Source organism: Muscardinus avellanarius (genome assembly GCF_963383645.1).
Source record: "Muscardinus avellanarius genome assembly, chromosome: 2".
NCBI lineage: Eukaryota > Metazoa > Chordata > Mammalia > Rodentia > Gliridae > Muscardinus > Muscardinus avellanarius.
This window is the reverse complement of record NC_137787.1, coordinates 57,620,030-57,645,283: the sequence shown is the minus strand read 5'-3', so window position 1 is coordinate 57,645,283 and position 25,254 is coordinate 57,620,030. Positions and strand designations below refer to the sequence as shown.

Below are 25,254 nucleotides of genomic sequence, written 5' to 3'. Positions count from 1 at the left end.
AAAACACAGATCCAGGTAAGTGTGTGCCTGTTGTTCATGATAGCATCCTGTTTGTACTAACCAAGAACAGACAGCGTGGCGGAACACTCTTGCATCCCAGCGTCATTTTTGATCTGACAGGTGTATTTCCCAGCATTCGCTGGTTCTGTTCTTGAAAACTGTAGAGTTGCAATATTTTCTGAATATGAAATCCATATGTTGTCACCTTCTCGGACCATTTCCCCCTTATCTTTGAACCACGCCACTGAAATTGGCTCAGCGCCTTCAATAGTTGTCTGCAGCTGGACTTCTTTACCAGCAATAGTAGATGTATCACTGAGCTTCTTCACAAATCTTGGTGGTGCTGATTAAAAAAAAGAAAGAGGCAATCCAGGGTCTTAAAATGCATGAGACTGATAGTATTTTTTTTTTTTTTGGTGGTACTGGGGGTGTAACCCAGGGGCTTTTCTACCTTTGGGCTATGCTCCCAGGCATATTTATACTCTGGAAACAGGGTCTCACTAAGTTGCTGAGAGCCTCACTCAGTAGCTGAGGCTGGCCTTGAACCTGTGCGATCCTCCTGTCTCAGCCTTTCCTACTGGGATTACAAGCGTACGCCACCATGCCTGGCTGATAGTATTTTCTCCAAATTATGAATTCTAGGAATCAAACTAGTGGTGATATGTTACTTTCATTCCTTAAATAAAAGGCATTTTGGGTGGTTGGGACTAAGAAATACCAAGAGTTTATATCAAGTTGAAAAAAAGTTGAATGTCTTATCTAGCTTTCTAAATCCAGTTGAAATTGATTGGCAAAATTGGCACACACTGTAATCCCAGTACTTGAGAGGCTGTGACAGCAGGATTGCGAATTTGAGCCCAGCCTCAGCAATTTAGTGAGACTTTTATCAGCCTAGCAAGACCCTGTTTCAAAAACAAAAGCAAACAAAGACTTAGGATAAAGCTTGGAAGTAGAATGCCACTGAGTTTGATACCCAGTACTCTCCCCCCCCAATAAAATAATAAAAAGGAAGCATACTAAATAAGAGTGTATACAGGGGAAAGTAGAATAGACTGCTAGTCCTAAGACCACAAAAAGCTAGTGAAGGGGGTATTAAAACTAGAAAGAAGATGGGAAGCAGAGAGAAGGAAGTTTATCTAACCTTTCAGAGTGATAGAACCAGTGCAAGTGTCACTCCCCACGTCGTTTGTGGCTTTACACTGATACTCCCCAGTGTCTGCGGTGTCCACGTTCAGGATGTGGATGCTCGTCAGGAAGTTCTCAGACATAATCTTGTACTTCTTGCCACTCCTAAGCTCTCTCTTGTCTTTATGCCAAGACACTAGAAATGGGGGAGTACCCTGAAGCTCACATTCAAGGTGAACGTCCGTCCCTTTTAGTGTCTCCACAGGATGAGGCTTTTTGCGGAAAATGGGTGGTTCTAAAATTGAAGAAAAAAAAAAAAGGAAAATTAGGAGGGATTAGGTGAGTATAGAGTTAAAGGTGAGACTCAGTCTTTCACTCTATCAGAAGAGAGAAAACATCCCCTCTGACTTTTTATGGTATCCCAGAACAACTTTACTACATCGATGGAGAGTTGAGCAGAATGAGGAAGGCTGGGATTGAAGGTGGAGGAAGGTCTGACCTTTGACTTTCAGGGAAGTGCTACTGCTGGCGCTGCCGGCCGCGTTGTGGGCCTCACAAGTGTAGTCTCCGCTGTCTTCCACACTGAGCCCGTGAATTTCCAACACGGCCACCGAGTCAGCAAAGGACATTCTGAACTTGCTACTCTCTTGAATTTCAGTCTCGTCTTTGTACCATAAGACCTTGATTTCTGGAGAGCCACCTATTTTGCATTCATATCTTGTGGATTCGTCCTGCTTCACGATTCTCGAAGGTTCTAGCTTCTTAATGAACCTGGGTGGTTCTATGGAACCAAAAGAAAAAACCCAAGGTAAGGGATGGGAATGACACAATAATAATTAAAGATGAGGTGAAAAAAGATTCTCTGTCAGAGAAGCCTCTCGTTCCAGAAAATGAACTCACTGCAGTTCAAAGAAGAAGAATTAAGTAAAGACCAAAGAGAATGTCTAGAAAGTAAGTGTTTACACTTTGGAGTACCCATGTCACGTATGGCTAAAGGACGGAGAAGAAGACATCACTGTCTATTGTGTAATCCTCTTCCCAGCAAAAGAAGAGGTGATCTAGTGCTCAGATCAGAGGCAACGGCATGGAAGCCCTCTGAGGTGCACAGGGGAGAAGGGAGCTTGAGCATCTCCTGTGTGTGAACCAAAGGAAGACTGTCTACTTTCCAAGGCCACAAAGATGTCAGTTAGGCACCAATAAGAGCCAGAGCAACAGGGGTTCAGTATCTTAACATTTTTAAAGTACCATCACCTCTTATACATAGACATTTCCTTGGCCTTCATAACTTCCTTTTAAAGTAGGTGAGAACAATGCTTCCATCACTAACTGAAGCAAGATATTCAAGCTTAGTGAGGTAAAAAATAATTAGCTTTATGTGTCATAGCATAAATGCGCTGCTAAAGCTAATTCTATTTAACTTTCAAGGTATTTGTAAATTACTACCACAAAAAAACCTTAAATATCCTCTAATGAGTCAGACCAGGATTCACTAAGTATTTAATTTCTGACAATGGCAGCATGGCTGTCCCCCATGATTTCAGATATTGATGTTTTCCCTCCTCAGCCTCAAGACTGCCACTGTGAATTAAGCAAGGCTACAGCAGAAAGAAAGAAGTTGACCTTCTTTCAGAAGTTAATCTCTCCTTCTTTCAGAAGTTAATCTTTCCTTCTTTCAGAAGTTAATCTGGATTCCTTTTGAAGGGCTTGATAATTTGACTAGAATTTTCTTGCAATTTTATAAAAAATTTTTGTTTAGCTGGGCACGGTGGCACATGCTTGTAATCCCAGCATTTGGGAGGCTGAGAAAGGAAGATCATGGTTTGCAGACAGCCTCAGTTACTTAGTGAGGTCCTTTGCAACTCAGTGAGACCCTGTTTCAAGATAAAGAATAAAAAATTAGGCTGGGGGTGTAGCTTGGAGGTAGAATGTCCCTGGGTTCCATCTCCAGTACTGCAAAAAAAAAAAATTTTTTTTTTTTGGTTTATTCTCTTCCTAGTTTCAATTTGTAGACTTTGAAAAGATATTTTAGGTCCATGTTTTATCAGTTTTATATTTTTAAAATAAATTTTTAAAATGTTTTCAATTTCATTATGATGTGAAACTATAATGTACCAATAAAAGTATGAAAAAAATATCCAATTTAAAAGGCTCTTGATCCGTTTGACCCTTCCCTCCCATTTGGTCATTTCTTTTTTTTTTATCTCTCCCTTTTTTCTTTCCCTCCTCCCTCAATCTCTTCCTTTTGTTCTCTGATCTCTCTCTCCTCCCTCTGCCCTACTCTTCTCTTTCTCTTCCTCTCTCCATTTCTATGTCTATCTTTCTCTCTCTCCCTCTCCCCTTCCTTCTCCCTCTCTTCTTCTCTGTTAGAGATCAAACCCAGAACCTCACGCATGTTAGGAAAGCACTCTACCACTGAGCACTCTTCCAGGCCCCATTTAATCATTTGTAATCACTAGACCATGGTCCTAATAATAGTTTTCTAGCACATTACCCTCCTATATTTTTAGACATTGAAATGTGAAATCGATCTTGGTCCTTCACTCTAGCAAGTACCTTGCACACCCAGCTGAGCAGAGCAAGAGTCTTTTCCAGCGACGTTGCTTGCGTAGCAAGTGTATTGTCCAGCATCACCTTTGGCTACTTTGAGAACAGTCAGAGTGGCAGTATTTTCCACCAAAGTCATCTTGTAGTTGCCTCCAGGGCGAATCTCTCGGTTATCTTTGGCCCAGGTGATTTTGATCGGTGCAGTACCAGTAACATGACATTTAAAAGAACCACTTTCTCCAAGAGCAAGGTCAACTGATACAGGTTTCAGATCAAAGAAAGGAGGCACTTCATGCTCTGAAAAGAATGAAGATCCACATGATGGTTTTAGTTTCCTTGCTCCTAGACTTGGAGCAGAAACTAAGCGGCACCAGTCACCTGGTGGCCAGAAGCAGTGAAGTTGCTTTGTAATGAAGAAGGTGATGTGATGCACTACTCACCTAATAGAATGAGCTTGGCACTAGAAGAGGCAGTTCCTAGAGGATTAGAAGCTGAGCAATTGTACTGACCAACATGGCTCAGGTCAGTTTGCAAAATCTGGAGAGTTGCTACGTTATGAACAAAAGATGTTTGCAAGTTAGAATCATCTTTCAAAAGTACCCCATCCTTGTACCAAGACACCTGGAGAGGTTCTGAGCCATTGATGCGACATTCGAATGCAACAGGGAAGCCAAGAGTCTCCTGAACGTCTTTTAGTTTTCTCGCAAAGGAAGGTGGAAGTTTGCGCTCTGTAAAGAAGTTACAGATAATCCTTATTTACAAGAGAGAAAAACGTCATCACCAACATATCTCAATCCATTGACATTCTGATATTCTTAAGGGAACACATCTGTCAACACATAGCAAGACTGTAAAACAAAACCATCATCACCTTTGATAACAAGCACAGCTGAAGAAGCAACTGCCCCCACACTGTTTTCTGCCTTGCAAGTATATTCTCCCACATCACTCTGATCCACTTTGTTGATGACCAGGGAAGCAACATTATTCTTGAAATGCATTTTATATGCAGGAGCGGACCGTAGTTTTGTATGTTCTTTATACCAAGAAATTCTAATTTCCGGGGTTCCCTCCACTTTACACTGTAGAGTTGTAGGCTCGCCAATGGTTGCTTCCACATGTTCCAGAGGTTCAATAAAATAAGGTGGTTCTAAGGTACAAAGAATGGTAATCAATCAACCCAATCATGCTAAAGAAGATGTTATAAAAGAAAGAGGAAAGAACAAAAAGAGGTAACTTTCAACACACCCAGGACAGAAACTAAGGCATCACAAATATCTTGTCCGGCCTCATTTTCTATGAGGCAACTGTATTGTGCATAATCCTCTACTGTGCTCTCAAGGATTTCCAGTATTGTAGATTTTTCTGTCATGGTAACACTGCAATTCTTAGACTGTGCAAGAGGGTATTCGTTCTTCATCCAGCTCACTGAGATGGGCGGTGTGCCAGTGAATGTGGCCTCCAAAACAATGGGGTTTCCTGTCTCCACACTGAAATCAGCCAATCTTTTCACAAACGTGGCTGGTTCTAGAAGGAGAAAAACGTGGAAGGTAATATTACAGCTTCAAACGAAAACTTGGAAAATTTGCAGAAAGACACAAGAATTGGAGAAAAGAGCAAACCTTTCACAAAAAGATGGGTAGTGCAGGAAGCACTGCCTGCATCATTAGTAACCAGGCAGGAATAGTCTCCGCTCTGGGAGGGCTCCACCTCTAACAACTCCAGCTCTGTGATGAAATCTTCCAGAGAGATGGTGCAGGACTCCCCAGACACCAGTTCCCTACTGCCTTTAAACCACTTCACCTTGAATGGAGGTGTGCCTCTAATGATGCTGGTGAATGTGAGGCTCGTCCCAGGCAAAACTTCTGCAGAGTCAGGGGTTTGCTCAAAGGAAGGCGGTTCTAGATATCCCAGGAGATGAGGGAGAGGGAGAGGAAGAGAAAAAAATCCAAGTCAGAAGTGTGTTTGCTCCTTAAAGAAAAGGGAACTAAAAGTGAAGATAGCTAAAGAGATTCCCAAGGCAGGTATTAAGCTGAGGATAGAGGCAGGAGACGGAGAAGCAGCACTCGTCCTTCACACTGACCTTGGACAGTCAAAAAGGCGGAGCACTCATCAGAACCAGCTACATTGGCAGCGACACATGTGTATGTGCCAGTATCGGAGGGCTCCAGCAAGCTCAGATTCAAAGTGCAGACGTTTTCTGAAAAGCTGGACTGACATTTGGGCCCACTAACAATCTCATTTCCATCCTGAAACCAGCCAACTGAAATGGGGGCAGAGCCAGAGACTCTGCACTCCAAAACCACCGAGGAACCCAGGGCGGCGTTGGTGTCTTTCAGCTTGCGGATGAAGGAAGGAGGCACAATGCGATCTGTATGAAGAAAGATAGTGTCCCATTTAGAGGGGCACTTTGTTTTTCTTCTCCAGGAAAAACTGGTACATTTATAAGCAGCTTATTTACTCACCTGAAACATGGACAGACACAGTACAGTTGCTTTTGCCAACACTGTTTTTCACTTCGAAGCTGTATAACCCCTTGTCACTCATTTCTGCACAGGGGATTTTAAGGGAAGCCACTTTCCTGACAAATGTAATGTGATGTTTGCTGTCTGCAGATAATTCTCTTCCATCTTTGAACCACTTGGCTGAAAGTTCTGGCGTTCCAGCCACTACACACTCTAAAGCAAAAGGATTTCCAGTGGTGACGGTCATGGGTTCTGGCTTCTCTACGATTCTGGCTGGTTCTATAAAAAGAAGCATATTGCACTGAAAGTGAAGTCACACGAGATAAGAGAAATATTTGCAGAATATGATGACAGGTCAATTAATGCTTTTTTCAGGCTGGACTTTGCTACTAACCTAGTACGGTCAAGACTGCAGAACATTCTCTCATTCCAGCATCGTTCTTGATTTGGCACACATATTTCCCAGAATTAGATGCTTCTGGGCTCCCCAGCTGAAGAGTTGCAATGTTGTCAGTGAACGAGATCCTGACGTTTTCGCTCTCTCTGATGACTTCACCTTTATCTCTCAGCCAGACAACAGAAATTGGCTGGAAGCCTTCCACCACAGCACGCAACTCAACAGCTTCCCCAATGAGGGTTGACGTGTCACTTAGCTTTTTCACAAATCGTGGAGGTTCTGATGAAAGAAATTTGTGGATGGGGGAGAATAAAATGAGCATCGCATCAAACGAATTATCAGTCAGGCAAGAAGATATGAAAGGGCGAAGCCTAGGTCTTGTACCCAGGGATACACACCTTTGAACTTGACGGTGCAGACACAGGTGTCACTTCCCACCTCGTTAGTAGCTTTGCAGTGATACTCCCCGACGTCAGAGGCTTCCAGATGAAGGATGTGAAGACTTGCATCAAAGTTTTTCGAAGTAATTTTAAATTTCTTGCTGCTTCGAACTTGTTTTCGATCTTTAACCCACACTACTTCAAATGGGGGTGTTCCAGAAATTTCACATTGGAGGATCACATCTGAACCCTGAAGGGCTCCTACTGGAGAAGGCTTCTGGACGAAGACAGGAGGTGCTACCAGAAGACAGAAGGATGAGCATTGAGAACGTCTGCTTGCCAAAATTAAAAGACATCCCTGGTTTCTAGAATCTAGAAATATTTCCTATGAAGATAGGATTATTAAGAGTGATTGGTCTGACCAAATGACAAGACAGGCTGAGATAAGAAATGGCAATTCATAAAAACTAGTTGAAGAGTTGCAGGATAGCAAGCACCCTTTTAATTTGGGATCTCAGAACACTGCTGAGAAGGAACCCAAAGCAGAGGAGGAAAGAAGGTAGGGAGGAAGGGCTGGGGTATGTCTAACCTTTGACTGTCAGCGCTGTGCTGCAGCTTGCGTCACCTACACCATTATGGGCCTCGCAGATGTAGTCCCCGCTGTCCTCAGCACTGGCTTCATTGATGGTGAGCAGTGCCACGGAGTTAATGAATGACATGTTGTATTTCCAACTCTCATGAAGTTCACTGTCATTTCGGAACCACATAACTTTGATTTCTGGGGAACCACTTATTTTACATTCCAGTTGGATGGATTCTCCCTGCTTTGCAACTTTTGATGCTTCTAATTTCTTAACAAACTTTGGAGGTTCTATTAAATCAAAAGGGAAAGTTAGGAAGAAATATGTATGTGTGAAAATAGCTTATCTTTGTAGTTGAAGATGCCTTAAGTTTATATTTAAGCCGGCTTTCATATTAAGAAGATACTCTCTAATCATTTTGTGGTGAAATAAGTTAATCTTTTTATTAAATCATCTTTTAATATTTTAATAGAGAATTTAGTTGACACATCGTAGTCTAGATAGATAAGCTAAAGCATACTGGTTAATATATTAATAGCTGCATTTGATCAAAATTTAGTAATCATAAATCTAAATGTCATATAATAGGAAGGAGTGAAAAGGGGGGTGGATGTTTGAAACAACAGGTCAGATGAATAATACTCATTGGTAGAGCTATACTTAGAAATACACTCACTTAAAGAACAATATAAAAAGTAAACAGAACTTTGGTTAATGATGCAGCTAACACTAATACAGAAATTCCAACATGACCCAGTTAGTTTATCTCAAACATTTAAAACTAAGAGAACTTTAAAAACACAATTACATAAACATAAAGAACAAATATTGGCGAATTCCCTGTAATGATACCTTTTACACTGAGTTGAGCTGAACACATGTCTTTGCCAACATCATTGGTTGCTTGGCAAGTGTACTGACCAGAGTCTCCTTTGCCTACTTTAAGAATTCTCAGATGGGGGGTGTTGCCTACACATGTGATTGTGTAGTTTCCCCCGGGACGGATCTCCTTGTTATCCTTTGACCATGTGATTCGCATTGGTTGAGCCCCAGTAACATGACACTCAAAATCAGCACTTTCTCCAGCAATAACATCTATTGACACAGGCTTGATGTCAAAGAAGGGAGATTTCTTAGGTTCTAGAAGATGAGAAGAAAAGCAACATGTATTTTTGTGCTTTTTTTCTGTTGGAAATTTCTAGATTGAAATATGAAAGAGTGAGTCATGGGTTTCAAAGAGAAAGATTGACTTGGAAACAAACCTCTGACTGTCAGTCTAGCACTTGAAGATGCTGTACCAAGCGGATTGGAAGCTGAGCAAGAATACTGGCCAGAGTGACTCAAGTCAGTTTGCAAAATTTTTAAAGTTGCCACATTATCTACAAATGATGTCTGTAGATTTTCATCATCTCTTAAAAGCACCCCATCTCTATACCAGCACACTTGGATGGGTGCGGAGCCATTTAGACGACAAGTGAGTGTAACAGGCAGCCCAACTGTTTGTTCATTGTCCTTTAACTGTCTTGCAAAGGAAGGTGGGAGCTGGCGCTCTGTAGGAAGACAAGTAATACTTGAGGCATGAGTAGTTGAAATGAAAATTTTCTTATAAAGATGAGTTAAAAAAGGATAGACATTTCTGAATCTCTAAAATATCATCACCTTGAATTCTGAAGACGGTTGTAGAAGAAGCAGTTCCTATACTATTTTCTGCTTTACATGTGTACTCCCCACTGTCATTGATATTTACTTTATTAAAGACGAGTGTGGCTACATTGTTTGTGAAGTAGGTCCTATATTCAGGAGTTGACCGTAACTTGGTATCTCCTTTGTACCAAGACACTGTAATTTCTGGAGTTCCGGCAACTTGACATTGCAAAGAAACCGAATCTCCCACTGATGCCTCCAGAGGTTCCAGTTCCGTTACAAAATAAGGTGGTTCTAAAGAAGAAAGGATCACAATCAGCAAATGCAATAAAAGAAAGCCAAATAAGCCATGTTTCATGTTAGATGAATGTAAACCACTTAAGAACGAATAAGACAACGCACCTAACGTGGAAACCAGAGCTTCACAAACATCCCTTCCTGCCTCATTTTCGATCACACAAGAATACTGTCCTGCATCTTTTTTTGTGCTGCTCACGATTTCCAGGATGCAAGTTTTCTCTGTTGTGACTACGTTGCATCTTTCAGATGGCGCTATGCTAACACCATCTTTTTTCCAGGTGACTGAAATTGGAAGTGTTCCTGTGTAGGTGCTCTCCAGAATTATAGACTGCCCCGGTTCTACAGAGTGATCACTTAACTTTTTCACAAAGGTGGCTGGCTCTGATAAGTAACAAAACATAGAAGTTAAACAAAACAAATGTTTTAAAAAAAACCCACAAAAATGTCAGTATACAGAAAGCAAGAAGAGTGAATGTATTTGAGCAAACCTTTTACAAAGAGGCGTGTAGTGCAGGATGCCTGGCCAGCATTGTTAGAAACCACACAGGTGTACTCCCCGCTCTGAGATGTGTCAATACTGAACAATTCCAGTTCTGCCACAGTATCTTCAAAATAGATGTTGCACCTGTCTCCTTTCACCAGTTCCCTGGCACCTCTGAACCAGCCGACCTTGAATGGGGGGGTTCCTCTAATAACACTCGTGAAGGTTACATTTTTGCCTGGTAGTATTTCCACAGGTTCAGGTTCTTTCACAAAAGAGGGTGGCTCTACATAGGCATGGAAGACAAAAGATCCTGTAAGCTTCAGCTTTAGTTGAAATTTTGGGTCAAAATTAAAAAAACTCCTGAATGTACATCAATCTGGATGTGGACCCAAAGAGGAATATGTAAGAAATTTCATACAAAGTTGACTGTCTAACACTGACCTTGGACAGTCAACACTGCACGACATTCATCAGAACCAGCGACATTAGCAGCCACACATGTGTAATTGCCCATGTCCGATGAGTCCAGAGAATTCAACTGCAACGTGCAGACGTTATCTGAAAATGTGGTTTGATACTTTGCTCCACTGACAATCTTAGTTTTCTCATGAAACCAGGCAACAGAGATAGGCGATGATCCAGCTACTTTGCATTCCAAGATGCAAGAGGTACCCAGGACCCCACCAGTGTCTTTCAGTCTGCGTGTGAAGGATGGAGGAACCATTCGGTCTGCATGAGGAAAGGCAAGACAGTTGTCATGATTTGAAAGAATTGGAGACTTTCAAGAAGAAAAACCAGTAAAGGGAATTTGCGTAAGCAACCAGAAGAAAATACCAGAACTAACCTGAAACATCGACCACAGCGGTGCAGCTGCTTTTTCCAACATTGTTTTGAACCTGGAAAGTGTATGTGCCTGCATCTTGCCTTTCAACAGAGAGGATCTTTAAGGAAGAGATTTTGTTGTAGAAGCTAAATTTGTGCTTTTGGCTGCTGGTCAACAGCTTTCCATCCTTATACCATTCAACCGAGAGTTCAGGTGTACCAGCCACCTTACACTCCAGAGTACATGTCTCTCCCACAGTCACTGTCATCGGTCCTGCCTTCTCCACAATGACTGCAGGCTCTGAAATACAACGTGACACCCATCTGTCAAAGTCTGGGATCTTTACTATACCTCTGCTATCACATTCACTAAGATCCTCTCTCCCAAGGAAATGGTTATGTTAGGTTTCCCTTTCCCTTGACTTTCGAATGATATTCCATAATTACACGCAATTGTGAAATTATTGTTAGGCAATATATGTTTGTGTGCTAGTTGACTCCAAAACCATTTAGGCAACGTACATTAAACAATGTGCATTGATTTGCACTTGACTCTTTTTTTTAGAGCAGGTGTTACCTGTTTTTATGAGTTGCTAGATACTTTTGTTCTATATTAAGGCACTAAAGGCAATATTTTGAAAAAATTATCCAAATAATACCTAAACCGAAATTTAACACACCCAAAGATAAAAGTATAAATATTTCCTATTATACAATGTTGATCTTTGAAGTTCTTGTTAGATTTAACGACTAGTACTTTTGAGCCAAATTTTCTTACAACACAATTCTAGGCTCCAAATGGTCTCATGCTTCAACAAAAGGTAGTTAAGATTATATTTGATAATCCATCACGAAAAGTAGTATATATGTAATAAAACAGATAGATAGTTTTGTTGGAATCATATAAATAGAATATTTGAAAGATCAATTAGTTCTTTCCCTAAGCCTTCCAACTAGGTCAGGACCAAGATAATTCTAGAAGAAAGTCAGAAAAAGAGACTTTGATTGCAAGTCATTCCAGCATTTGGTACCAGTTTCCCTGGGGGGATGGCTGTACCAACCTAGGACAGTCAGTGTGGCCATATTCTCCCTCATCCCACCATCGTTCTTGATCTGGCAGATGTACTTTCCAGCATCAGCTGGCTCTGCTTTGGCCAACTGCAGAGTGGCAACATTGTCCACAAATGTGATTCTGATGTTTTCACTTTCTCGAATCACTTCTTTCTCTTTAAGCCACTGGACAGAAATTGGCTGGGCACCTTCTATGGATGCCTGTAACTCGGCGGGCTCACCAGCTACCACGGTGAGGCTGGTCAGTTTGGAAATAAATCTTGGAGGTTCTGAACAGAAAGAGATGGGTGGAGATTGTTGAAAAGATTTGTCCAAATAATGGAAGAGAGACGACAGAGACAGAAATTAAGAGTAATCTGCACATTCCTGATATTTCTGCCATTTGCAGGAAATACCCTTACCTTTTAATTTTATAGTACAAATGCAAGTATCACTGCCCACTTCATTCTGTGCTTTGCAGTGGTATTCACCGATGTCTGAGGACTCAACGTTAAGAACATGAATACTTGCATGGAAGTTTTTAGATGCAATCTTATACTTCTTGCTGCTTCGGAGTTGCCGCTTGTCTTTGTACCACACCACCTCAAAGGGTGGTGTCCCCGAAAGTTCACATTCAAGACTAACTTCAGTATTTTTAAGGGTTTCTACTACAGGAGGGAAGCTGCTAAAAACGGGTGGTTCTGTAAAAAATAAGAATAGCTCATGAATGAGGCTGTTTTGTAGACTAAAAAGCTTTTAGTTCTTTGTTTTAAATTAGAAGGAAGGCTTAAAATACTATAATGGGGAAGTAGTATCTTTTTTACTTTTATCTATTTTATTCTGAGGAATAAAAACATCAGAGAAGCAACTAACCTTATAAGATAATCAACTAATGGGTACAGATCCATAAAGATCATAGACGTTATGAGGGAGCCGTTCAGCATCCTGTCTACTCTGCCTTACTAATAATCCTGGGCTACAAAGATTGATACAAAAATTGCAAATAAGTATACTAATAAATGTGATTTGGTAAAGTCTGGAATTCTGACTTTGGGAACAAATTGTGTTGTGCACATGCTTTACACCTGAGATATCTGGAAGTCACTACAACAGCTGCAATCTAGTCTTCCATTTCAGCAAATGGTTACTACAAGAATTGCCATAAAGATGAAAAATTTAGGCTTTGTGACAAAAAGTATTGGAAAATAGAAGCAGAAAATACCAGCATTGTTTGCATCAAGGTTTAGTTGTATTTTTAAAAATAGAAATTGCTTCTTGAGAAAAAGGAAACATATCCTTTGTTAAAAACTTAATGTTAAAAACTATAGTGCTTACTCATTGCATATAGTAGCACATTTTTCTTATTATGATGATATACACTATGGTGAGCATGTAATGTATTTGTATGTAATGCATTTGCATGTAATGATTAAAGTCAGTAGACTAATTTTAAGTGCCTATTTAAAATTTTTGTGCATTTCTGAAATGTGAAATTTGGTGCTTGGCTAATGTGTTGAGGTGATCAGAATTCCAGCATTAGAACAACAAGAAAAAAATCTCAAAATGACTAATTACATGTAGACAAACTTAAGAAGAAGTTATAACTATTAAGGAAGATAATAGTTGCATAGGAAAATAGTTCATAATCAGAAGTAAAAACTTAAATAGCAATAAAGAATGAAGAGCTGTGATATGTAGGGGAGAAGATGAGTTTCAACGAATATGAGTGTAAGGATGAGATTTCTACCTTTTACTATGACCTTAGTACTGCAGCTTGTGCTGCCAGCAGGATTCTGAGCCTCACAAATGAAATCTCCACTGTCCTCAGTACCCAGGTTGTTCATCTGAATAACGGCCACTGAATCGATGAAAGTCATTTGGTATTTATCACTGGCTGGCAGTTCATGTTCGTTTCTGTACCACACAACACGGATTTCTGGGGATCCAGTTATCTTGCATTCAAGTCTGGCAGAGTCACCTGCTTTCACTATTTTGGATGCTTCTAATTTCTTTACAAACTTTGGTGGTTCTAGAGAGTTAGGAAAGAGAAGATTATGAAGGAACAGAAATGAACAGCAAAAGTTAAGTTAGGAAGTATGTGGGGAAGAGAAATATGATGAACATGTGGCGAATCCAGGCTACTGGGTTAGAGTGCATTGTAACACAGCGCAGAAAGAGACAGAGCCATGGGTCAGACAGAAACATAAGAGAAACTTGCACACCTGTCACAAGCAACACTGTAGTACAAGAGTCGCTACCAACATCATTGGTAACTTGGCAAGTATACTGTCCAGTCTTGGAAGAATCCACTGAGTAGAGATTTAAGAAGCTAGTTGACCCTTCCAAGCCAATGAAACATTTCGGTCCAGAGGCAAGTTCCACATCATCCTTAAACCATTTTATTTTAAATGGTGGTGTTCCTTTTAGTACTGCTTTAAATTCCACCGTAGAATCAGGTATGGCTTGTTGTCGCTCAGGTTTCACTAGGAAGCTTGGTGGTTCTATAGGTTTTAAGAGAGACACATTCAATTATATTTACTGCAGTTAGATTATTTTGGCAATTGAATGGTTATATAAGAAAACACTTCTGAAAAGAGGTAATGGCTGAATACTTTTTTGAATTCAATGGATATGTCTATAAAGAAACAGACTTATTGAAATTTTTACCTTTAAATAAAAGAGTAAGAAGAGTAATACATTTGAAAGGCATTTGCAAAGAAGAATCAAGAAGAAGTTAAGAGATTCTAACCTTTCACAGTTAAGATACCACTACAGGCATCATCCCCTGCTACGTTCGACACCTTGCACGTATAATTTGCAGTATCTTCTAATTCCAGATTATTAACTTCCAGTGACACTGTGTTCTCGTGACATACAAGTCTGTATTTTGCACTTGTAGATATTTCTTTTCCATCTTTGAACCACTGAGCACTAATAGGAAGTGAGCCAGAAACCTTGCACTCCATGTGAATAGAAGAGCCCAGAACTTTATCCATTTTGGTTAATTTTTTGGTGAAGGATGGAGGAATATCTTGATCTGTCCAATGCAAACAGCAAAATATATCCATTAATCTACTGCTCTTTGTTTACAAAGGACATAATATAAGGAAAGATGACAAGCTAAGGTACACACCTAGGACTCTAAGGTAGGCATCACAGCTACTGCTTCCAAAGTCATTCTCCACCTTGAAAGTATACTGACCACTGTCTTGCTTCATTACTGACTGAATCCTAAAACTGGCCACATTATTTTCAAAACTCATTGAAAAGTATCTGCTGGGTACAATTTGTTTCCCATCTTTAAGCCACTTCACTTTGAGTTCTGGTGTCCCGGCCACAACACACTCCAAGGTCACTGGGTCTTTCTCAGTAACATCCACTGATTTAGCTTTCTCTATGATTTGAGCAGGTTCTGCAGTAAGAATAGAAATACGGATGTGTTACATTGATAATTGCACTAGAACTAAGGTGTGCTTATGAACTTGTCTCCACGTACAACTGTTGAAAAAGAACAGCTCACAAACCTTGCACTAACAGGAAAGCATAACACTTCTCAACTCCTGACTCGTTCTTTGCTTGACATGTGTATCTACCACTGTGTCCATTATCCACACTTCTGATTTGAAGCGTGGCCACACTGTTCATGAATGAAATGTGAATGTTATCATCTTCATCCAGAATCTGGTCATCCTTTAGCCAGGTTATAGAAATCGGGGGAGAGCCTGCCACGGTACCCTGAAAAGTGGCGGAACTCTTCAAGACAGTGGTCACATTTTCTATCTTCTTGGTGAACGATGGTGGTTCTGTGATTAAATGAGAGAGTGGAGAGAAGAGGTAGGTTTTAACTCCTACTCATCATGAGAGAATTAAAGAGCATTCAGAGGTTCTATTCGGCAGTCTGCTTCTCATGGAAAACTGACCTTTCAGGGCGACCCTGGTACTGCAGGAGCAGCTGCCACCTTCATTGGTGATAATGCACTGGTATTCACCAGTGTCTGAAGGGTCACACCTGGTTATATGGAGGCCAAACACGGACACTTTGTCAGTCAGAGTATATTTCTTGCCGCTTCGAATCTCCTTGTTATTCTTCAGCCAAGTGACTTTGAAGGGAGCTGTTCCCGTAACTTCACACTCCAGCTCCACGTCACTGTCTTTCACTACTTCCATGGGCTTCAGCTCCCTGATAAAGGTGGGAGGTTCTACAGATTCAAAAGGAAGACAGAGAGTAGCTTACTCAAGGGAAGCCCTGGGCCCACCAGGAGGCACAGCCAAAATGGAAAGCAGATTCCAGTAACGAACCTTTCACTTTTAGTTCAATGCTGCAGCTAGAGGTGCCCGCGTCATTTCGAGCCTCGCAGACGTAAGTCCCGCTATTTTCTACTCTGGCATCAGAAATCTGGAAAGTGGCTAAACCATCCGAGAAGGAAATACCATGTTTCCTAACATCGGTTACTTCATTCCCATCGAGATACCAAGAAACTCTGATTTCTGGAGTGCCTGTTATCTGGCATTCAAACGTCGTCGATTGTCCATTCCTCAGCACCAACACTGGACTGGGCTTCTTAATGAACTGAGGAGGTTCTAAAGATGTCAGGGAAAAAGTATGATGTTGAACATTTTTAAAAACAAAGTCTAACAAGCAAAACGGCTTCCTTCCCTCCCCCCAAGAAAATCTAGACAAGTAATAAAATGAAGAGATATAGAGACCAGACCTTTTACAAAAAGGGTGGCTTTACTGGTTGCTATGCCAACATCATTGCTTAGCTGGCAGATGTAGGTCCCAGAGTCGGCAGCCTTGGCTGAGAAGAGCTCTAGAATGGTGGAGGTGTCATCCTTCCAGACCGAGCGAGCTGCCCCCGGGTGCAACTCTTTGTTATCTTTAAACCATTTGATTGTCATGGGTGTGGTGCCACCCACAAGTGCCTTTAATTGAACCCTTGTACTGGGATTGACATCTTGTGACTGTGGCTTTTCCACAAAGTAAGGGGGTTCTGGGGTGAAAGAGAAAGAAGCAAAAGGAGAGAGCAAGATTTATTTTAGAACAAAGCAATAAAGAATTACGAACCAAAAGAGCAGTACATTCTCCACAGGTGGAGGTAAAAGTTGCCAACCTTTGACTGTCAGATGGCCACTGCACTGATTGTGTCCTGCCTTATTGGTGGCAGTACAAGTGTACGTCCCACTATCTGGACCTTCCAGCTGGCTGATTTCCAAGAAGGCAGTGTTGTCATGAAAAGAGAATTTGTACTTGTCACTAGCTGATATTTCTTGGTCATCTTTGAACCACTGGATGCTGATGGGATGTGACCCAGCCACTATGCATTCTAAGTCAATGAAAGACCCTTTAATGCTGTCCATTTTCTTCAGCTTTTTCGTGAAGGAAGGAGGAATAATAAGATCTATCCAATACAAAAGGAAAAAAAAAAGAGGTTAATCTGTTGATTTGTTTTTTTCTTGTAATTTGTAAAAGAGGAAAGATCACAAAATGAGCTAGTTCTGCTCTATGGAAAAGCAATACCAACCTAAAACATTAATGTTAGCTTTGCAACTGCTTCTCCCAACATCATTCTGGACCTCAAATGTATATTGCCCGCTATCTTTCTTTTCTGTAGAAATGATCTTCAGTATGGAGACCGTATCAGTGACACTGATTTTATATTTTGGGCCCAGGGTCAGCTCTTGACCATCTTTAAACCATCTGGCTGTAATCTCCTTAGTCCCTGAAAATTTAACTTGCAATGTGGCTGGGTCTCCTTGGGTGACATCGATGGACACAGCCTCCTCTGTAATTGTTGCAGGTTCTGTAGAAAACAAAGTGATAGGTGCGGGTTGTGAGCAGGTCTGCTAAAAGGCTGGCATCTGCCTTGCTTCCTCAAACCCAGGGAAAATGTTCTGCACCAACCTTTCACTGAGAGTAAGCCAGAACACCTTTGTATCCCTGCATCATTTTTGGCCTGACAGACATATTTCCCATCATGCTTGACTTCAATGCCACTGAGGTACAGACTGGCCACGTTGTTCTCAAAGGTCATCCTTATGTTATCATCTTCAGTGATTTCATCGTTGTCTTTTAGCCAAGTCACCGTGATCGGCAAGGAGCCCTTCAGAGTGGCTTGGAAGGCAGCAGTGCCTCCTCGGAGGGAGCTGGTGCTCTCAATCTTCTTTACAAAAGACGGGGGTTCTAATAGAAGAAGAATTCTCAATCAATACCAGCTTCAGGACTAACCTGGCTCTTTGATTTTTCTTTTAAGGGCTGACTCTATATAAGAGCCAGTCCATCGTGTGAACTGACACTAACCTCTCAGAGTCACCCTGGCGCTGCAGGTGCTGCTGCCCACCTCGTTGGTCACCCGACACTGGTATTCACCAGCATCGGCAGCTACAAACTTGAGGACCTGCAGGCTAACCAGCTGATCCTGAATGAAAGTTTTGTATTTCCTGCCACTTCGCAGGGTTGTGTTGTCTTTGAACCAAGTGATCTCGAAGGGAGGTGTGCCTGCCACCTCAGCCAGCAGCATGACATCATACTCCTTCAACACTTCAATCGGCTTAAATTCCTTGGTAAAGTAAGGTGACTCTACAGTAGAAAAGGCACGGTGTGAGTTAATGGGGAGGGATTCGTGCTACGGGACACACTCTGGCAACACAGGGACCAAGGGAACACGAACCTTTGACTATCACAATGCTACTGCAGTGGTCGCTGCCAGCCTCATTTTGAGCTTCACACATATATTCACCACTGTCTTCAATGGCAATATCTGTGAGCCTCAGAACTGCGGTGGACTCCACGAAAGACATTTTGTGTTTGCTGCTCTCCTTAATTTCTCTATCATTTGCAAACCACGTTATTTTAATTGGTGGTGTGCCAGTTACTTTGCAGGCTAGCTGGGTGGCATCGCCCTTCTTTAACAGCTGGGATGGCTCTAACTTTTCAGTGAAGGTGGCAGGTTCTGTGGAAGGCAAGGAATTTATTAAGAAATGCAAGAAAGAGGAAGGAGCTTATATAACAAAGAAACACAAAGATGCAGAGAATGTGATGCAAACCTTTTACAAACAAGTTTGCACTGCACTCCACGCTTCCGGCCACATTGTTGACTTTGCAGGTGTATGTGCCTGAATCGGAGGTTTTTACTGCATAGAGTTCCAGGGAACTCTCTAAAGCTTCTTTGGTGATATAGCAACTTCCACCAGAAACCAGCTCTTTGTCACCCTTAAACCATCTGATAGTGAGAGGAGTAGACCCTTGGAAAGTACTCTTCAGGCAAACTGCTGTGCCAGGCAGCACATCCCTGGATCCTGGTTTAGTTACAAAACTGGGTGGTTCTGAAGAGGTATAAGAAAGAATTTCAAAGAGTTAAGAGGTGGGATCTAAGGGAAGAAGACTGAAATTGCACATAGTCTGTAGGGTTGAGTGAAATGTAAAGACTCTAGCGAACCTTGCACAATCAGGGCTCCGCTGCTGTCTTTGCTTCCCACGGAATTTGTAGCTCGACAAGTGAAATTTCCTGCATCGTTCAGGTCTACTCTGCTGATCTCCAAGGAGGCTGTGCCTTCCACAAATGCTATTCTGTATTTTTCAGAAGAGGCTATCTCTTTACCGTCCTTAAACCAGGACACCCTCATGGGGAGCGAGCCAGCGATTTTGCAGTCCAGCCTGCAGGAACCACTAACCACACTATCCACGTTGCGTAAGGGTTTGGTAAAAAACGGAGCAATGTCACGATCTGTTTGTGGCATAAGAAGGAAAATGGAATCAATATAGGAAAGCACTTAGTACTTGATTTTCAGCCATTTGTTGGGCTTTTAAAGAGACACATAATTTCCTAAAAATACTGACCTAATACTGTGAATGTTGTCTCGCAGGAACTGCTACCCACTTCGTTGGAAATCTCAAATGTGTATTGGCCACTGTCATGCAGTTCAGCCGAATAAAACTTGAGTTGGGCAACATTGTTTTTAAAACTTATTCGATACTTTTTACTGGCAACCAAAGGTCTCCCATCTTTGTACCATTTGGGCTTGAGTTCTGGGGTGCCTGTGACTGTGTACTCCAGGGTGGCTGGGTCTCCTGCTGTCACCTGGATCAGTTCTGCTCGCTCAATGATTTTGGCAGGTTCTACAACGGTATTACACAGTTAGGGCTCCCAAGTATGAGTTAGGGTTTTACTTTAAACGGAACAGGTAAAAAAGAGTTAACATCTCCCTACACGAACCTTTAACTATGAGTTCTCCCACAGATGTTTGGCTTCCAGCTTCATTTTCAGCCAGGCATGTGTATTTGCCACCAAAACTAATCTGAACATCAGGGATTATTAAGACTGCCACACCACTGGAAAAACTCATTTTGATTTTTCCATCTTCTTTAATGACCTCTTGTCCTTTCATCCATGTGACAGAAATGGGTTCTGACCCCCTCACGGCAGCTTGCAAGGTAACAGTTTGTCCTGCTAGGGCAGTAAAATCATCTACTTTCTTGACAAAAGTTGGTGGTTCTAGTTAAAGAAAGAGAGCGTACAAAACTTATCAATTTCCAAACACACTCAGCATCAGCTCTACGTAAGAGTTTTATCTAGGTTATAGTTATCTTGTCTAGTGCTACTATTTCATAGTGCTGGCTAATTAGAAGAAGAAAGAAAATTCAACAAGGACTAACAATTGCATCCAAGAGACAGAAGATAAATATTATTATTTGGCCAATTATGCAATTCCTTTTTGTTGTCACAAACTATTTAGATAAAGATTGGGTGAAAGCTTATGACTTAGTTTCCCAGGCCCCAGGTCAAACCAAAATAAGACAAAATTTAAAGGATAAGTAAGAGAAAAAGGCGCCAGTTTTCCTTCCATGGGTTAAGAAAGCTCTTTGGACAACTCATCGGGTAGAGACCAGGTTTTCACACACTAACCTTTTAATAAGTGTGTCGCGCTGCAGCCGCACTTCCCAACTTCATTAGCAACGACACACTCATATTCACCAACATCTGCACTATTGAAAGAAAAGATCTCCAGAGACACAAAAGACTTCTGAGAAAACAGCCTGTATTTTTTACTGCTTCGAATTTGCTTCTTATCCTTAAACCAGCTAATTTCAAATGGTCCTGTGCCCGAGATTTCACACTGAAGCAGAGCATTTGTTCCTCTCACTATGTCTGCGGGCTCAAGAGCTTTGATGAAAGAAGGAGGTTCTACAAAAGCAGGAAAGCATCGTATAAGTCATGTGCTACAAGCAGGTGAGAAGAATACATGTTTCCAGAAAAATGAGGGACTGTAACTCAGTAAACAAACCTTTTATAACTATTTCAGTACTGCAGCTATCGCTGCCCACGTCGTTCGTTGCTTCGCACGAGTAAGTGCCGCTGTCTTCCACTTTGACATCTGTGATGTCGAGGACAGCCTCGGAGTTCACAAGAGACATTCGGACTGTGTTACTCTCACTAAGTTCTTTGTTGTTTTTAAACCAAGTCACCTGGATCACAGGTGAACCCTTCAGTTTGCAATGGAGACGCGCTGATTCACCCGGGAGCATTAAATAAGAGGGATCCACCTTCTTCACAAAGGACGGTGGCTCTACATGAAGTTTACAAAAAAGAAAAAGGAAGAGAGACCTGAAGCATACACTTCAGCGAAGAAAAGCAGACACACACTACACAAGCACAGAGCACACAGAAAATATCTTTGTGAAATTTCTAAAAAAAAAAAAAGGTACAATCAATAGCTTTCCATCATTCCCACACATTTCCCTACTCTCTGGATTAAAAAAAAAAAAAAACAAGCAAAGCATTATCTATACCAAGAGAAATTTTATATAAAAAAGTTAAGAACTGCTGAGACACCAAGTTCTTAGAAGAAATGTAAGCATTTTTTGTTAGTGGCAGACAATTTTAAAAGAACAAGAGTAGGTAAATTCTGAAGAAGATTAAAAAAATAAAGCCAAACAATGCTAGAACTTTCCCAGACCCAAATATTTGCTGAATGGAATTATCTTAATACAAATTGAGCAGACTGCATTGTTTGACCACCATTTTTCTACGGAGGCCTTTTTTATTTATTTGTTTATTTAGAGGAGGAAGTGACCAATGAATGTTTAGAGTCTTACCTCTGACGATGACAGCTGCTGAAGAGGAGCTGCTCCCTGCCTCATTGGAAGCTGTACACGCATAGGTTCCAGAATCTTTGAGTTTGGCTAGAGGAATCTCGAGTGAGGCTATTTTATCTTCAAAATAGATCTTATAATCTTTCCCAGGGGGGAGTTTTTGCCCATCTTTGTTCCACGTAACTGTGACTTTCCTATCTTCGTCTACTTGGCACTCCAGGTGAACCTTCTTATTGATAGCCGATTGCACGGGCTCTAATTCCTTAATGAAATGCGGTTTGTCGATTATGATCAACTCTGCTTGGCAGATGTCTGCCCCGAACTTGTTAGAAGCCTTACAAGAGTAGACTCCCCTGTCTTGAATGGTAAGATTTAAGAGTTCTAAACTGTGTTTGTTTTCTACATCTGAAATCTTGCAGTTGGGTGATGGTGAGAGAGCAGCCCCATCTTTCTGCCAAATGGTTTCGATCACAGGAGTTCCTGCCACTGTGCAGAGGAACTTGGCTGCCTTACCCACAAAAGTGGTAATGGACTTAGGTCTGGAGAGAAAGGTCGGTGGATAGGCCTCTGAAAAAGAAAATTTCCGGCATTACATGTAGTCCTCACCAAGGCTCTTACTGTAATGATATGTTCTGAGACAGAGAAGAGATACAAGCTAAATCTTTAGAGGGACATGAGACATTCTTAATGGCAGGGTAACACATTAAGACCAAAAGATTTGTCAAAAGAAAGGGATGAGAAATAAGGGATGAGAAACGCATGTTCTTCATAGAAGAGTGAGATGTTACTTTGTCTCTACCAAAGGAAAATAAAAAACAAAACAATATTCCTTTATGAAGCAACATTGCTAAAACTTTGTCCATTATAGTGGCTTTATTAATAGCTTGAATGATTTGATAAGCAATTTATCTGATGCTTTAAATTTGCAAATTAGAAGACTATGTAAGAAGATAAAATGTACTTGACTTTCCTGAAGAGTAGGACTATTAAGAGATAAGAATACTGAAGTAGTTGTGTAAAGTCTTTAAACCCTCTACTAAATGCCAGAAAATTCTTAAGTGGCTTAACTTTGAATATATCCCCTAAGCCATGTTCAAGTTGTAAAAATATTTAATAGAAGTAATTTCCCACTTTGCATTCTGAAATAAGCCTTTAGGAACCTCTCTGATTAAGAGAAAAACCCCTTCTCTTCTTCGTCCTTTCCTCTTACTGTTGTGCAGGACTAATTTAGTCTCATTACTGAACTAGCCTAATCTGGGTGAAGGGACAGTCAAACGTATCTTTCATAATAATGCCACATACTTGGTGGTGTGGAGACATTTGAACACAGAGTAAAAGTCACTGGCTGATCACTGTGGGCTGAGTGTCAGGATTTCAGAGATATTCTGACATGTAAACAGGCTGCAGAGAAGAAGCTTCAGAGAACCCTGACTCTTTCATAGCAAAAGGATGTGCTGCATTTGTCCTTCCTCCTGATTTTCTCAATGAAAAAGACCCAAGGACAGTATTCTCCTCTGACAGTAAGTGCAATACTTGACAGTGATGTTGACCCTGCCCTCAAACCATAATTCACTTTCTCTTGACAGGAAGAAAGCGGAAGAGAAAGAAAAAAGGCAAGCTACTTTCTTTTCTTTTCTTTCTTTCCTTCCTTCCTTCCTCCCTTTCTTTTTTCCTTCCTTCCTTCCTTCCTTTATTTTTTTCTTTACTTCTTCTTTCTTTCTTTCTTTCTTTCTTTCTTTCTTTCTTTCTTTCTTTCTTTCTTTCTTTCTTTCTTTCTTTCTTTCTTTCTTTCTTTCTTCCGGTGGATCTGGGGATGGAACCCAGGGGCATTCAACTTCTGAGCTATACCCCATGCCCTACATTTTATTCTTTATTTTGAAACCAGGCCTCACTGAGTTGCAAAGGGCCTCATTAGCTGGCTGAGGCTGTCCGCAAACTACAATCCTCCAGTCTGTACCTCCCAAATGCTCCCAAATTCTGGGATTACAAATGTACACCATCATGCCTGGCTTTTATTTATTTTTTCTAATGAGTGGATGCAGACATTTCATGAGTGTTGACACTTGAAATTAACCCTATGTGTAAGTTAGGAAATTGAGAACAAAATGTTTGTGTAGTTGTTCTTTTATTTACTACTTTGTACTGGGGATTAAACCCAGGACATTCTACTTCTGACCTACACTCCCAGTCTTAATTAATTTTTGTGGTACTGGAGATTGAACCCAGGAGCATTTTACCTCCAAGCTACATCCCCAGCCCTATTTTTTATTCTTTATTTTGAAGAAGGGTCTAAGTTGCTGAGGCTAGCCATGAACCTGTGATTCTCCTACCTAAGCCTTCCAAGTACTGGGATTACAAGTGTGCACCACTACACATGGCTTGATTATTTATTTATTTATTTATTTATTTATTTATATTTTCAACAGTCTTTCACTAGGTTGCTGAGGCTGTCCTTGAACCTGTGATCCTCCTGCTCAGCCTACCAAGTACTGGGATTATAGACACACACCACCACACCTAGCTTTCGTTTTTAGTTTAGGTGTAACATCTGGGATGAGAATCCTTGTTTGTAGTCCTGTATTAGCCTCTTTCTTACATTAGGATGTGTTCATTTTAATCCTATAGCTAGTGTTTTTCAGTTTTTGATTTTTTTCTTAATTGGGAATTTGATTCCAAATTATTAAATACATTGACACCATTCTTTTTTTGAGTAGCACTAAAGTATCCCCAAATGTTTGATACTAAGGCTGAGCTAGGTTCATTTAATTATTTAACATTGTTCTCAAATAATAAGCCATTTTTTCTTTAGCTATGGATAGAAATAAGACCCCAAGTAAAGACGAATTGTTCCACAGAAGTTGTGCGGTATCTAGCCACCACGTTACCATCCTGGGTATTGGCGACTGCAGCTGGCAGCATTTCCTGCACCTGTGTGGGAAGCAACATAAGCAAGAGTGTGAAATGAGGTGACAGCGTCCACATCAGTGTGGGGCATTTACCTGTCACGGTGAGTGTGGCTGTGCAGCTGGCGCTGCCGTACTCGTTGGAAGCTTTGCAGGTGTACTCGCCACAGTCAACAACCTGGGTCCTCAGGATTTCCAGGCTGGAGACATAATTTGAAGACCGAATAGAACACTTGTCACTCTCGTAAATTTCCCTGCCAGCCTTGAACCACTGGAACCGGACGTTGGGGGCGCTTTGTATCTCGCAGGTGAATTTGGCGAGGTGGCCCAAAGCTACTTCGAGGGGCTCAATTCTTCTCTTGATCACGGGGGCAGCTGCAAAGGGAAGCAAAGTCCATTAGTCACCTCCCTGTCAGGAGTATCATGTGTTTCTTTTGCTTTTAACTTTTTGTGGCTGTTAATGAAGGAA

At 41.2% G+C, this 25,254-nt stretch overlaps 1 protein-coding gene across 1 annotated transcript in view; it reads right to left on the bottom strand.

Moving 5' to 3' along the window:
- The window catches only part of TTN (titin), a gene marked incomplete at both ends in the record, with an annotated part of 282,804 nt that overhangs the window by 188,697 nt on the left and 68,853 nt on the right, over positions 1-25,254 (bottom strand). Inside the window, 43 exon segments of the mRNA XM_080689373.1 lie at positions 62-343; positions 1,142-1,420; positions 1,625-1,906; positions 3,679-3,966; positions 4,110-4,397; positions 4,541-4,819; positions 4,918-5,196; positions 5,292-5,570; positions 5,753-6,040; positions 6,135-6,413; positions 6,529-6,810; positions 6,930-7,208; positions 7,501-7,782; positions 8,345-8,632; positions 8,755-9,042; positions 9,152-9,430; positions 9,539-9,817; positions 9,925-10,203; positions 10,362-10,649; positions 10,765-11,043; positions 11,804-12,082; positions 12,215-12,493; positions 13,540-13,821; positions 14,015-14,293; positions 14,542-14,829; positions 14,926-15,204; positions 15,317-15,595; positions 15,713-15,991; positions 16,092-16,373; positions 16,505-16,783; positions 16,904-17,191; positions 17,315-17,593; positions 17,695-17,973; positions 18,091-18,369; positions 18,461-18,742; positions 18,837-19,115; positions 19,229-19,516; positions 19,630-19,908; positions 20,006-20,284; positions 20,696-20,974; positions 21,075-21,356; positions 21,886-22,449; positions 24,882-25,160. Coding sequence (XP_080545499.1) covers positions 62-343; positions 1,142-1,420; positions 1,625-1,906; positions 3,679-3,966; positions 4,110-4,397; positions 4,541-4,819; positions 4,918-5,196; positions 5,292-5,570; positions 5,753-6,040; positions 6,135-6,413; positions 6,529-6,810; positions 6,930-7,208; positions 7,501-7,782; positions 8,345-8,632; positions 8,755-9,042; positions 9,152-9,430; positions 9,539-9,817; positions 9,925-10,203; positions 10,362-10,649; positions 10,765-11,043; positions 11,804-12,082; positions 12,215-12,493; positions 13,540-13,821; positions 14,015-14,293; positions 14,542-14,829; positions 14,926-15,204; positions 15,317-15,595; positions 15,713-15,991; positions 16,092-16,373; positions 16,505-16,783; positions 16,904-17,191; positions 17,315-17,593; positions 17,695-17,973; positions 18,091-18,369; positions 18,461-18,742; positions 18,837-19,115; positions 19,229-19,516; positions 19,630-19,908; positions 20,006-20,284; positions 20,696-20,974; positions 21,075-21,356; positions 21,886-22,449; positions 24,882-25,160 — 12,387 coding nt within the window.